At 37.0% G+C, this 12007-nt stretch overlaps 2 protein-coding genes across 3 annotated transcripts in view; one reads left to right on the forward strand and one right to left on the reverse strand.

Annotated features, from left to right (window-relative positions):
• LOC121320810 (collagen alpha-1(IV) chain-like) overlaps positions 1-4496 on the reverse strand; it is a 70587-nt gene extending 66091 nt beyond the window's left edge. Inside the window, exon 1 of the mRNA XM_041259462.1 lies at positions 4268-4496. Coding sequence (XP_041115396.1) covers positions 4268-4342 — 75 coding nt within the window. The 5' untranslated portion in view covers positions 4343-4496. The remainder of the gene's footprint in view (positions 1-4267) is intronic.
• A 141-nt stretch (positions 4497-4637) lies between these two features.
• LOC121320809 (collagen alpha-2(IV) chain-like) overlaps positions 4638-12007 on the forward strand; it is an 81071-nt gene continuing 73701 nt past the window's right edge. For both annotated transcript variants that reach the window (XM_041259460.1, XM_041259461.1), the window contains exons 1-3: positions 4638-4831; positions 5163-5292; positions 5386-5440. In XM_041259460.1, the coding sequence (XP_041115394.1) occupies positions 5204-5292; positions 5386-5440 (144 nt within the window). In that variant the 5' untranslated portion in view covers positions 4638-4831; positions 5163-5203. The remainder of the gene's footprint in view (positions 4832-5162; positions 5293-5385; positions 5441-12007) is intronic.

A 12007-nucleotide genomic window follows, 5' to 3' on the forward strand; every position in this document is an offset into this window, starting at 1 on the left:
TGTTTTGAGACAGTGTTTTCATAAACAGAGCCACTGATTCACATAATAAAGCAAGAAAAAGGCACGTCTGTCATAAGTTTAATAAGGACAGTTATAACCACACTGCATGTGGCGAATACAAGTCTGCAAATGTACTTAAAAATTGGGTATGGTGCATCAGGCAGCAGGTATTTAGCTTTGTCTCTGGAAGCCTGGCTTTTAAAACAGCTTGGTGATCTCAAGCTAGCCATAAACGTTACATCACATCACAGAAACACCAATTGGTCACAGGACAATGTGGTGGTGGTGTTCTCTAGCAGAGCGTGGTGACTTGCTAGCAGTGTCCCAGCTATAGCCAGTGCCCCCTCACATTTCATAGGCCCTAAATTTAAAGTAATCTAACATGTTATAGAGACAGTTATAGTAAGTACCCCTTCAGTCTACCCCTCACTGTTCAGTGAATGGATTGACCAGACACCACCCACAGAAAGCCTATTCCACTAAACAAACTATCATAAGCCTGGAGAATAGAAAATGTGATTCACACTATTGGAAAACAGCTGGAAGTGTTACAACGTATGTATGTTCGCCTTTTGTTTTCGAGTGAGATAGAAACAGATGAGAAAAGCAATGACTAAAACCAGGTACTGAAGCTCCAAGTGTTCTATTAGATGATCTAAACAGTCAACTTGTTTTCCAAATCAGCCAAGGGCCAGTCTCCAGATAAAATTATAGTCATTACTGGAAAACACTCCTGCTACTTCTCTTTTTTTTTTTTTTTATCATACAAATATAAGAACTAACTAAGCACACTGATTTGATACGTTTATTGAGTATAGTATTTAATTTGTATAGACATACTGTAATAACTTAAATTCCTATTTTATTGTTGTTTTTTTTTTTAAAGTTTACTTTATTTGTAGTAGTTTAAAGTTGAGAGTTATTGCACCAATATCCATAAATGAAAACACTTAGTCCTAAACTTTATGCAAATCCATTAAGTCAAGTGATACATTTCTAGACTAATGCATTCATCAGTGGTTATAAGTTTGGTGGCTTTACTTTCAGCTAAGGTCAATACTCTTCAGCAATGCCAACTGAAAGACAGTTGGAAAAAGCTACAGAGAAAAGAGGAAATTTACTGAAAACAATGAACCTATGCCTCTTGGTTACAATGTAGTTAATCGTCTATCTCTGATTACCTCTGGCTGTCACACTGCTCTCAAAACACAGCTTCTTTTGATTATGTCGTTAATGTGACTACGTCAGGTTTCCATTCTCACAGAAATTCAAAACCAAATTTACCAAAAGCAAAAGGCTTGCTTCAACCACTTGTAGCTACTTTGTCTATTCAGTTAACCCAGTTAAGCACAAGGACAATCCCAAACTGAGAAGCTGTTACTGCAGCAGACGCACTGCTAAAAAGAAAAAAAAAGGAACCTGACAGGTTAACGTCTTGAACTGAATAACCATGATAAAACAGTAAACAACAGGTTTATTTTTAGTGATAAATAACTTTCTTTATAACCACATGAGTAACATAAAGGGCAGGGTATAATGAGCCTTAAATGGTGTCTAATGCTCACATACTGTAAGACTAAAGGAAGCTCTTTGTTATCTCCTTTGGCTCAGTTCTTAACCTTGGGGTACCCTTTAAACAAAGTGCATTACTCCACTCCATCGTGACTAGCCTCAGGATTACGGCTGTAATGTGTAATGTGTAAAACCAAAAGGTTTTGTTTTGATAGCTGTCTTATTCTGTTCCTTTACACAGCACAGCACATAATCAAACTTTGATGCCCCGCCTAATAATCTACAGCTGGATTATTTTAGAGCATTTTACAGTACAAAATATCCTATTGGATTGCATCAACCAATACTCACATAACAGTCATGAATTAAAGTTTGGAAAACATAGCTTTATGAAGAACAGGGATATTAATTCAGATATGTTTAAATAACAGCAACTAACAATCTGTAACCTGCTATTTGTTTTAATGTTGTTGTGCCATATGTAGTTGTAAATTACACATGCATGCTTTAACAATAATACATTAGTTAAAATGTGTATGAAAATAAAAGGTACTAGTTTAAACTAAGAAAAAAAGGCTGGAATACTTGATTCACAAATCTTTAATCATGAATTGTTTAAAGCCAATTTGCTTCTAATCGGTTTTAGACTGTTGATGGCTTTTTTAAAAGTGCAATGAATAAAATATCAAAACAGAAAATATATCTAACATTGTCAGGGGTATGCATTCCCAAGGGGGTATAACAGGGATAAAGATAGTAAGTTACCCCATACTACTGCTAATTAACCCAGTGGTGCAGATTTCCCTCATTAGAATTTGTAAATGTACTTTACCATTGATTCGCTGTATCTTTTCCACTTTAGACAATAGCTGATGCCTCGTACAATAGCTGATGTCTAGTACAATAGTTGGTGCCTTGTGTGGATTTTTTACTGGGGTTGTGTCATGGGCAGTAGTGTCAATATGGCATAAAGGGGGTTCCAGTAGGAATGAAAAGATAGACTCCTTTTCCTGACAATACATAGCCTGTCATCCCCTGCCACGCCTATAACTTCTAAATTAAAGCTCTCAGTCACATGAGAAGGCACCATGATCTACATCCACTGTACGCATACAAATGGGAGCCTGACAAACCATGAGACAGACAGACAGCATTCTTCACAAACCCCTAGACTATGATACTCTCAACGATTTGTAAAAATATTTCTAGAAACAGAAAGACCCAAACTATCTGCAGAACACCAGAAGGGGCAGGGAAAATGCTGATGCTAAAAAGAGATATGGATTTAGCCTATGACTTCTTTAAACTGACCACACCCACCAGCTAACTAATACAATTTCCAGTGAAAGCCAAAGTAGACCAGATTGTCCAGGGTATCTAACTACAGTTCAGTCCATGTCAGCTACTAACAAACCTCACATCTAACATCAGTTCTGCAAACTATACTGGATGATAAAATCATTATCAATTGCTTGTTCTTTTCTGTGTGATCAAGAGACAAAAGATTTGTTGCATTTTATTTCTTTTTGCACATTGCTGAGTGTTGTAGATACAGGACTATATGTATTCAGGATAGTAAGAAGACATCTACTAAGATTCCCTTGGTAGATGTGGGAGTTTGGTGTTTCTAGACAGGAGCATAGCTTTTGTCTTAAGTATACAATGAAGCCTGCTCTTACCACTGTACAAGAAATAATGATTACTGGAGCAAGCATGATGTTCATACTGTAAAGTATATTGGACATGTTATGTATGGTGGTTAGCTTAGTAAAACGCTTTGGCTACTGGACAATACGCTGAGTATGTGTGGTTACTTGAACCCCGCCTCTTTTCATTAAATAGTTTTGCCAGTGGGAGGCTTTCATACTGACCAGAGCGCATCTGAACATTGCTGAGTAGAGGCAGCAAGGAACATGAGACTGCTGATCCTTCTAAGAGTCACTTCTTATATTCTACCGCCACAAATCATCTCACACAAAGTAATGAAAAAAGAAAGTTCAATATTGACACTGTACTTGTGGGTAATATATTCTTCTGCAATTTACAGTGGTACAATAATAAAGCTCAGCATCTGAGTACCACATTCAAAACACATTCCTTTTGGATATGTCCAATTTAAAAAAAAAATGTGTAGATTTATGGAAAATACGCATCCCTTGCAAAACTGTACATATTAATAAATGTACTTTTTAAAACTTATTCAACATACTTTTCTTCTTTTAAATAAATATATACCTTATATTGAATTTAAAATATTCATGAACACAACGAGTATTTTTATGTAACGGTACGACAACAGAGTGCATAAAACAAAGTTAGTTAGGAAGCACACAAAGCATGGATAACATTAACGATAAACTGCACAAAAAACAATGCATTCATGCTGTGCAACACCTCTAATCAACTCGAACCGAAGCACAACGACCTGCGTTACCTACCCAATATGCCTGGCTGATAGGATCAGCGATACTAGTACATCTTTGTGCGTCGACTGCTTGGATAATATCCCCACACTCCTGAGTGGCTAATTTTAGTTTTCTGAAATCCCTTATTATTATTTTATGAAATATGTTATTGTAGGCTAAAGTATACGCATTTCAAAAGTGTCAAACATGGTCAGCATATACTTACAGCACTTTGTGTATTGTACGGCGGTATATTACCAGGCTACTGTATTTTTAATAAATACCACCGCAACTGTCAATTCTAAGTTAGCGAGCTGAATTTGCTTTAATTTATAATGAAGGGTACTTACCGCAGCTTCCGTTTTATTTATGCCACTTGCGACGACCGCTATAACTAGCAGCCAAGCACCATTTAGAAATAGCATAGTGAAATGAAACTTCCTACAAAAATAAAATAAACGAACAAATGTGTAGAATGTCCAAAATGGACACAGGAAAATGTCTGAAGTGTCGACCTTCTTGCAACTTCTTATTTTCAGTGACCGTTAACAGTTCATCTTTGCCTTCAGTATAGCGTTGTGAGCTACACTTGGACTAAACAATCTGGAATAGACCTACTTTTCTACAGTAATGTTTTTACTCCACCCCTCTCAGCATCACCCATCCGAACAGTGAACTTCGAACACTTCTACAACAAACCTGCTTTTCACGTTTGAAAGCAGTAAGCATCTTCTTACTCTGTAGAAGTTTTACAGTTAAGCCTTTTAACAATAAATATAGAGGTTTTCAAGTTGTTGTGGAGCAGCTATTGAAAAAGACTTTCATTTCAGCGCTGCGGAAAGGAGGTACACATTCCTACGTTTGATTTAGATACAGCGCAGCAAAAAATCTCTGCAAGAAAGTCACGCGTGAATGTAAGTCGTTTTCTTGTTACTTGTTACCGGTTATTTAAGTATGTTTATATCCCAAACGGTGATTTACTGTGTTTTAGCTGACGCGTCGGGTACTTTCAGGGCATTGCAAGATACACTGAAGTTTGTACAACTTGGTATTTAATTTGAGCGTATTGTAATTGCTGTTAGCACATCATTGATTGTTATTATAAAGTGTTTTCATTAGGATTTTGAAGACTATTCACTTTAACTTTGCAACAACAGCTTTTGGAGATAAGTGGTTGGGTATAAAATGTAAAATATAATGCACTAAATTAACTTGCTATTAATTATTGTCTTCTTCTACGTTCAGATATGTAAATTCTCCTGGTCATGAAGTAGCAACTGGTCCACATGATACGGGAAATGTTAAAAGTGAGCACAGAAGGAGCTAGAGCGATCCAAGTTTTACAAATGATACGACCACAAATAATAACTTTAAGGTGAGTTACTGTATGTCTCGCTTTTTAAAACAAACCGTTTCTGTTTAGTAGATTGCTGTACAGTATGTAATCGAGCATCTCTTTTTTTGCCAGGTGTTTGCTGTTGTCGCTAACACTGCTTCTTCTTTTGACTGGTCAAGTGCAAGCTGTAAGTAATTTTTTATGTATTCTAAACAATGGTAGGTCAATGCATAGATATGTGAAATGCTTAAAAGATAGGTGCCTTCTATTTCAACGAAGTGTTTTGGTGGCTGGTACTATAATCTAGAATGTGCAGAATAGTACACCACTTCAAGGATTATACCGTTGTAATTGTGCTGCAGTGAGTATTAGCGTTATAGCACAAGGGCAGAGATCAGATACCAGGTTACTGGCGTTATTCAATAAACGGAATGTTACTGGGTGGGGAATGGGTGGAAACGTTTGAGGAAATAGAAGTTCAGCAATAAAAACAAACGTTGAGCAGTTTTTATTGTAATTTCATTAACACTTCATCTGTGTGCCAAAGAAATACAACTAGCATTGCTGCCCAATTGCTTTGTTCAGTGCATTTCCCAAAAATGCATTTTCTCTGTGAAAGTTAATTGAATTGGGCGCTTACTGTCAATGGATACTATTAACCTCATTTTTTATGTTTTATACTGTTAACAAGACTTGAGCTATTTATTTTAGGCATATGTCTAACTGTGGTTTTTAAAGAACAACTTGGTATAGGCCTGACATATTAGAGTTATCTTAACTAAAGCATTCATATTGTAGTTTAGATTCACATTGTATAATTTCGTGCTGTATTAATCGTGTCCTGGTAACATCAGCAAATATCTCAGAATCATCCTACCTCCTAATTACATCTGGAACACCAGAGTGTAAACATTTGCCTGCTCCCCTGCAACACTGACACACACCTCAAAATCTAGTATATATTAGATCTACTAATGTAGGGGCAGAATGTTGCAGGGGGCAGGGTTAGTGGTTACACTGTGGTTAAAGATTTTGAGAGCCACTGGTGTATTAAGAGTTCAGAACCAGTTCCTAGTAGAGAGGTATGAATTGATTTTGGTTATCTTAGTGCTCAGTGGAGAGAGGCAATTTACATTACAAAGTCACCACAGAAGTCTGCACAACTGGCAATATATACATTTGCAGATGGTTTAAAAAAAAAAAAAAAAGGTGCAATGTTTGGGCATAGAGACCAATCCGTCTCCTCACTCCAGGGCAGGGGCCCAGGCTGAGGTTGTTGGCTCTATGGATAAATATATAGGTATCCTATCTGAGTGCTGCCAATCCAGCACCATTTGCATCATTTAGTGGGATTGTAAGAACTGAAAATAAAACTACAGCATATCAATCAGCACAGTTTTTTGCCTATGGTTAAACATTCCGTCACAGTCAAAGAGAAGCAAAAAAAGGCATAAATGATGACAAACTGGTTATGAGCGAACACTTCTCCTGAGTTCTTCAATAGTATATCAGGGCCTCATTGCTAGAGCGATCTAGCTGTAGAACTCTGCAGGAGGAAACAGGCATGCGCTGCCCTGTCCTTGAAGTGAATGCTTCCTCCCTTCCAATTCCACAGTAATGGGAAGAGCTCATTGACTTTCCTGATAATAACTGCAGTGTAGTGGAACAGCTGCACCATGATAACGTTTTCAGTGGTTACATATAATTAGTTTTTCAATTTATGAATGTTTTATTCTCTAGGTGTGCTTTTAGCTTACATTCATTTCCAAGCAGGGGTTCATTTGTAAACAAAAAGGTACCAGATCTTATCATTAAGAAAGAAGGATGGCAGTTTTAATTTACAGACCTAATGTACTGACCATTATTTACAGTAGCTCCCATATATGGTTCATGTTCTCATCTGCTTGTGGGTTTCATGCCTTATTGTTAGCGTTGGCAGCTGCGTGCTGTCAATTGCCTAGCCATTGTTTTAACATAATCTTCAGGTTTTAGGAAAATTTGATGAACAGCAGCAACAACACTGTTGTTAAGAATGCTAGTTATTTTGCTGTTTTGTTGTTTGGCGGAAAACATTTTTTAAATATGTCATTATAGATACATTTGTCATTAAATTCATGGAACAGGAAAACATTTTTTTTTGTACATGTTATGTGTATAGAGTTCTATTTTGAAAAAAAAAAACGGTTTAATTTTCGCTTTTTAGACAAAAAGGTACTGGATCTGGGATTTGGTGCTATCCAGCACAAATTAACCCCTGTTTTCAAGTCATTCTACTGTATTAGTGGATTTGGTTCATATTCCATACAAGTCCATTTTCATTTTTCTGAAGATGACTCAAATGAAGCTCATCCAAAAATACTGTGAGAATTAGGATTAACAGTCCTGTCCAGGTTCCCGGTCTGTACACAAGATATTAGGAACTCACCTGATCCCTCCTAATCTAATAGTCCTGCAGTATGTGCTGCATTGACAGTGAGCGTGAGCTCAGGTGGGATCTTAGTACCTGCAAGAGAAAACCACATTCTGTGAATAAAGAATGTTTAAATATATTTACAGGGTTAGAAACCTCCACTAGTCCTGCACCCAGTCCTGGGTTTAAGAACCGCCCTTGTTCTGACCAGGGAAAGTTTCTGCCCCTGTAAATATTATTAAAAACTGAAATCAACAGGTGTCAGGAGTTTGAACATTCAGGCCTCTGCTAAATCTGCTCTCAACAGATTGCACTTGAATAAGTCTCACTTTTGTCTGTTGATTGACTATTAGGGGTTGTTCATGCAGCTATAAGGGGATGTTGCCCAAACTTCTGTCTACTGAATTATTTAAATAACATACTTAACTGATGTTAATTTGGAAACCCAGGACGGGGTGCAAGGCTAGTATGAGTTTCTAACCCTATATTTACCACCAATGGAGGGTCACAATACAGAAGCCACTCCTCCCAAGTTAGAAAACAGGGTGGAGCAACTACTGTGACTATATTCAGGACTGAAAACAACAGTATTGCATAAATACTCCAGTTGTTTGCATGAAATTTTACTTACGTTTCTGTATATGTTACTATAAGCATATTTGTGAGAGCATTTGAGACTCAAATGAGGCAATGCCCACTTACAGTGTCCAGTGGGACTCTGCCCTGTCAGTCCACCCTTTGTCTCCTGGATTCATTATGGGTTGATCTATAAGAGATATGGAAAATGAATAGATTTTTTTTCTCTTAAAAACCAGGCTGTTGCACCACAGTGGAATACTCGTTTTAAACTCATTTCGAGACACTGTTAGAATGGAGCTGGTCTTAGCGAGGGTTAACAAGGCTCGTCCAGTCACTGTGGCCTCTTGGGCTGAGGCAACTGCTCTGCTTGGAGAGCTTATACTTCACTTACAAGTTACACTGGAAGAGGCCTTTGAGCATTTGTGTTATCTATGTGCTTGTTGTTTTCTTGTTGTAAAAAGTTTATATCGTTTATTGCAACTTTAAAAGGGAAGTGATTTTAGCCACAGACTGGATTTCACATTTCTAGATAAAACTTTAAAGGGTACATAAATACATGTTGGAATGAATAGACCTGTTGTGCCTTTAAAAACCAAAAGCAAACAAATCAAAATGGTTGTTCACTTCCTAGACCTAATTAACCCTTTACACTAGCAGATTCGTATGCATTTTGCCAGTCAAGGGGGGGTCTACAGTGTGCGAGTTCACGGTAGGGTCAACCCTGGTGGAATCTTAATCTACCATGGGGTGTCTCTGCTGAAAGGACATGTTTTATTGGCAGACAAGCACTGGTTGAGGTTTGTTCTTGGGCCCCTCAACATCACATGGAATAAAACATCATCTAGACTTCCACTACTGAAAAAGTAAATCAACGCTTATATAATTGAATATCTTCCCATCATTGTATTATGTATTACAATGGCTAACATCTGTCAAACAAACTTCCATGCGAAATTCCCTGAACAATAAACACTGCTGCAGTTTAATCATCCTCCTCTACAACAGAAAATGGGAGTTATTTTGAATTGTTAGAGACCCCTATCCGGTGCCCCCAGGGACAATTTTCTTTATGGCTTTATGGCTTTTTTTTTATTGAAAAATATGTGCATATGTGATTAAATTAGGGAAAGAGGAACTGGGTAGGGAATTGCAATTGTATTCACATTTGTTTTTACAGTTTTTGTAAAAAGATCAAGCTAACAAGAAGCCCCTTACAAAGGTTTAGAGACTGTGAAAAGTGGAAGCACAGAATACTAGTTTAGAAATGAAGTATTGGCATTATTTGTTTAAAAATACGGTGTGTTAGAGAAATGTTCCACCGAAAACATAAGATGTGAGGAGAGTACCGCACACACAGCACAATTCAAAGATCTAGTATCAGCTGATTTTTCTGCAATCACTGACAAATGGCCAATTAACAAGATCTTGAAAGCAAGCTCAATGTGTTTAAAATACCAATTCATTTATTTAGCAGTCATTTATCTGTTTGTTGAATTTCAATTTTGTCCTCTTGTTTAATAATTCCTTTATGAGTAGCTTGGCAGTAGCACTTCTGCGTCATTATGGGTTTGTGAAACTGTCAAAAAGCCATTACTATATGTTTTCTTTTATATGTGAGAGGCTGCGATTAACTTTATTAAGCCATGTCTTACAGTAACCTTACTGGCCCTGAACAAGATTCTTGGTACATAAATGCATCAAGCATTTCTCTCTTTTATCTAACGTCTGTATCTTTATTTATGCTAGGAAAATGTGAGAACACCAACATGCTTAAAAATGCAGCTTTGAATTATGATGTTTTAAATATGGGTCTCAAGAATTCATCCAGTTCATTCCTGTGTGTCTGGATTCCTACTTTAGAAAAGAATCTTGACTTCAATGGGTGTGTTTCTCTGTGCTTCCTTTTATAGTCTCAACACAAGAGCACATAGTGCAGTATGTGTGGGTAATGGAGCTTTCAGTTTATCTTGAGAGGGGTAGTCAGCTTTGGCAGAGACTGCTAGTGCGTAGTGTCTAGAAACTTATAAACTCTTTCTCAGAGGTGTTCATTGAAGTTTGTAATCCATTCAGCAAACTATAACTTTCTAAGGATATTCTTTAGCACAAATGATTGATTGCATCAAACCTGGGGTATATGGGGCGACTGTTTGTTTGTCTTTATGTCAGACTTGCATTATTAAATGTACACAGAGTGTATATATTGTAGGTCGTAGCGGTTATCTTTTACATATTACTGATTTCTCATTCATCAGCGGCCTGCCATGACTTTACATTAGGAATGACAGCCATGGCAGGGGATGAATGACACTTACACGGTTGTTATGTTTGTTTGGTTTGGATTGTTTTTGGCATATTTTAGTTGGACTTTAGATTGACATCCATGGAAAGAGACCTATTGTCACTGGATCTAGTATTTATGTTAATCTTAGTGAGGCTGAACCTTGAAAAACCTTACGTTTCCTTTGCAAATTAGGGATGGGCTTTAGCAAAGGCAAGAATTTGGCAATGGGTGCTTGATCTGTTGCTATCCTTACCTCATGTTTTTGTTATAAATTCTTGTTTTTATTTGTTCCACGATACTCATAATAAAAATAGTTTGGTTTGTTCAGAGAAATGGAAATACTCCCAGGTGGCGTAGCTATGTTCAAAATTAGGTCTTCTATTTATGGCTAAACTCAGACAGAACTGAAATACCTTTGTACTGAGCAAAAAAAAAAAACTATGACCAGTGTCCAAATGACGCGAGGAATGTGCTAGTTCTGGAATCACTACTCTTTGATGCTGATATTAATTTTGCATACCACAGCAATTAGATTTACTGAATGTGATTAAATTGTAATTGCATAGTTCCTCCGATGGTAAATAGGGGTTCTGTTTCACACTTAAAAGGGGGGTATGTCTAATAGCCTTCTGCAGAGGGGTTGGCCTTGTTTCTGTCATGAACACTTTGTACATTATAATTAACTTAATGGAAAGTCTTTTTTTTCTGAAGAAAGACAAGGGTCCTTCATGGAAAGAGGAAAGACTACTGCTCCAGCTCATTTGCAGACAGAACCTTCATTGATCTGATGAAGTGAACGTGGAAGTTAATTTTGTTCAGAATCCGTCTGCCCTTTGTGCTACTGTTGCTTGGCAACTGCAGTTTTTAGTCCAGCACATACCAGCTGTAGGATATAAACTAGACTTCAAATTATAACCACATCAGGATCAACAACCTCAGATTCCAGTGTCATGTTTGTAGATTTACGAACATGCTTATGATAAACAATATTAGGTCTTACCATGCAAATTGTAGGATATTTATGCACCTTCATAGGGAAAGTACATGCTAGTCCAAGGTTTGTTTTATTCTCATAAATCTTGCCAACTCTGTTTGTTTTCTTTCTATGATAACAGTGTAATCTGCAATAGATACAGTATTTAAGTCTCAAGTATTTTTCAAGCCATGCAGGTTTATCAGGCAAGCACTTGTAGAGGTTTGACTGGTTTCTTGATACACGACCACAGTTTATGTCTTGGTTTATATTTTTTAATGCTATTAAATCATTTTATCTATAGCACATAGTTACAGTTGATTGACTTTGTTCATTTATATTTAGTAGATCAAAATGTAGCTTTTTAATTTGTTCAGCTAACCCTTTATCGCCAGTTTGCTTTGATTCGATAGGAGGAAAATCTTCATTTTCTCTTTTGCTCTACTCTTGATTTCTCTTAAGTGTTTTGTTCTCTCTGTTTTGCTTTTAAAGTCCCTCTCCACACAGGGGT

The sequence above is a fragment of the Polyodon spathula genome, chromosome 9 (assembly GCF_017654505.1).
Source record: "Polyodon spathula isolate WHYD16114869_AA chromosome 9, ASM1765450v1, whole genome shotgun sequence".
Taxonomy (NCBI): Eukaryota; Metazoa; Chordata; class Actinopteri; order Acipenseriformes; family Polyodontidae; genus Polyodon; species Polyodon spathula.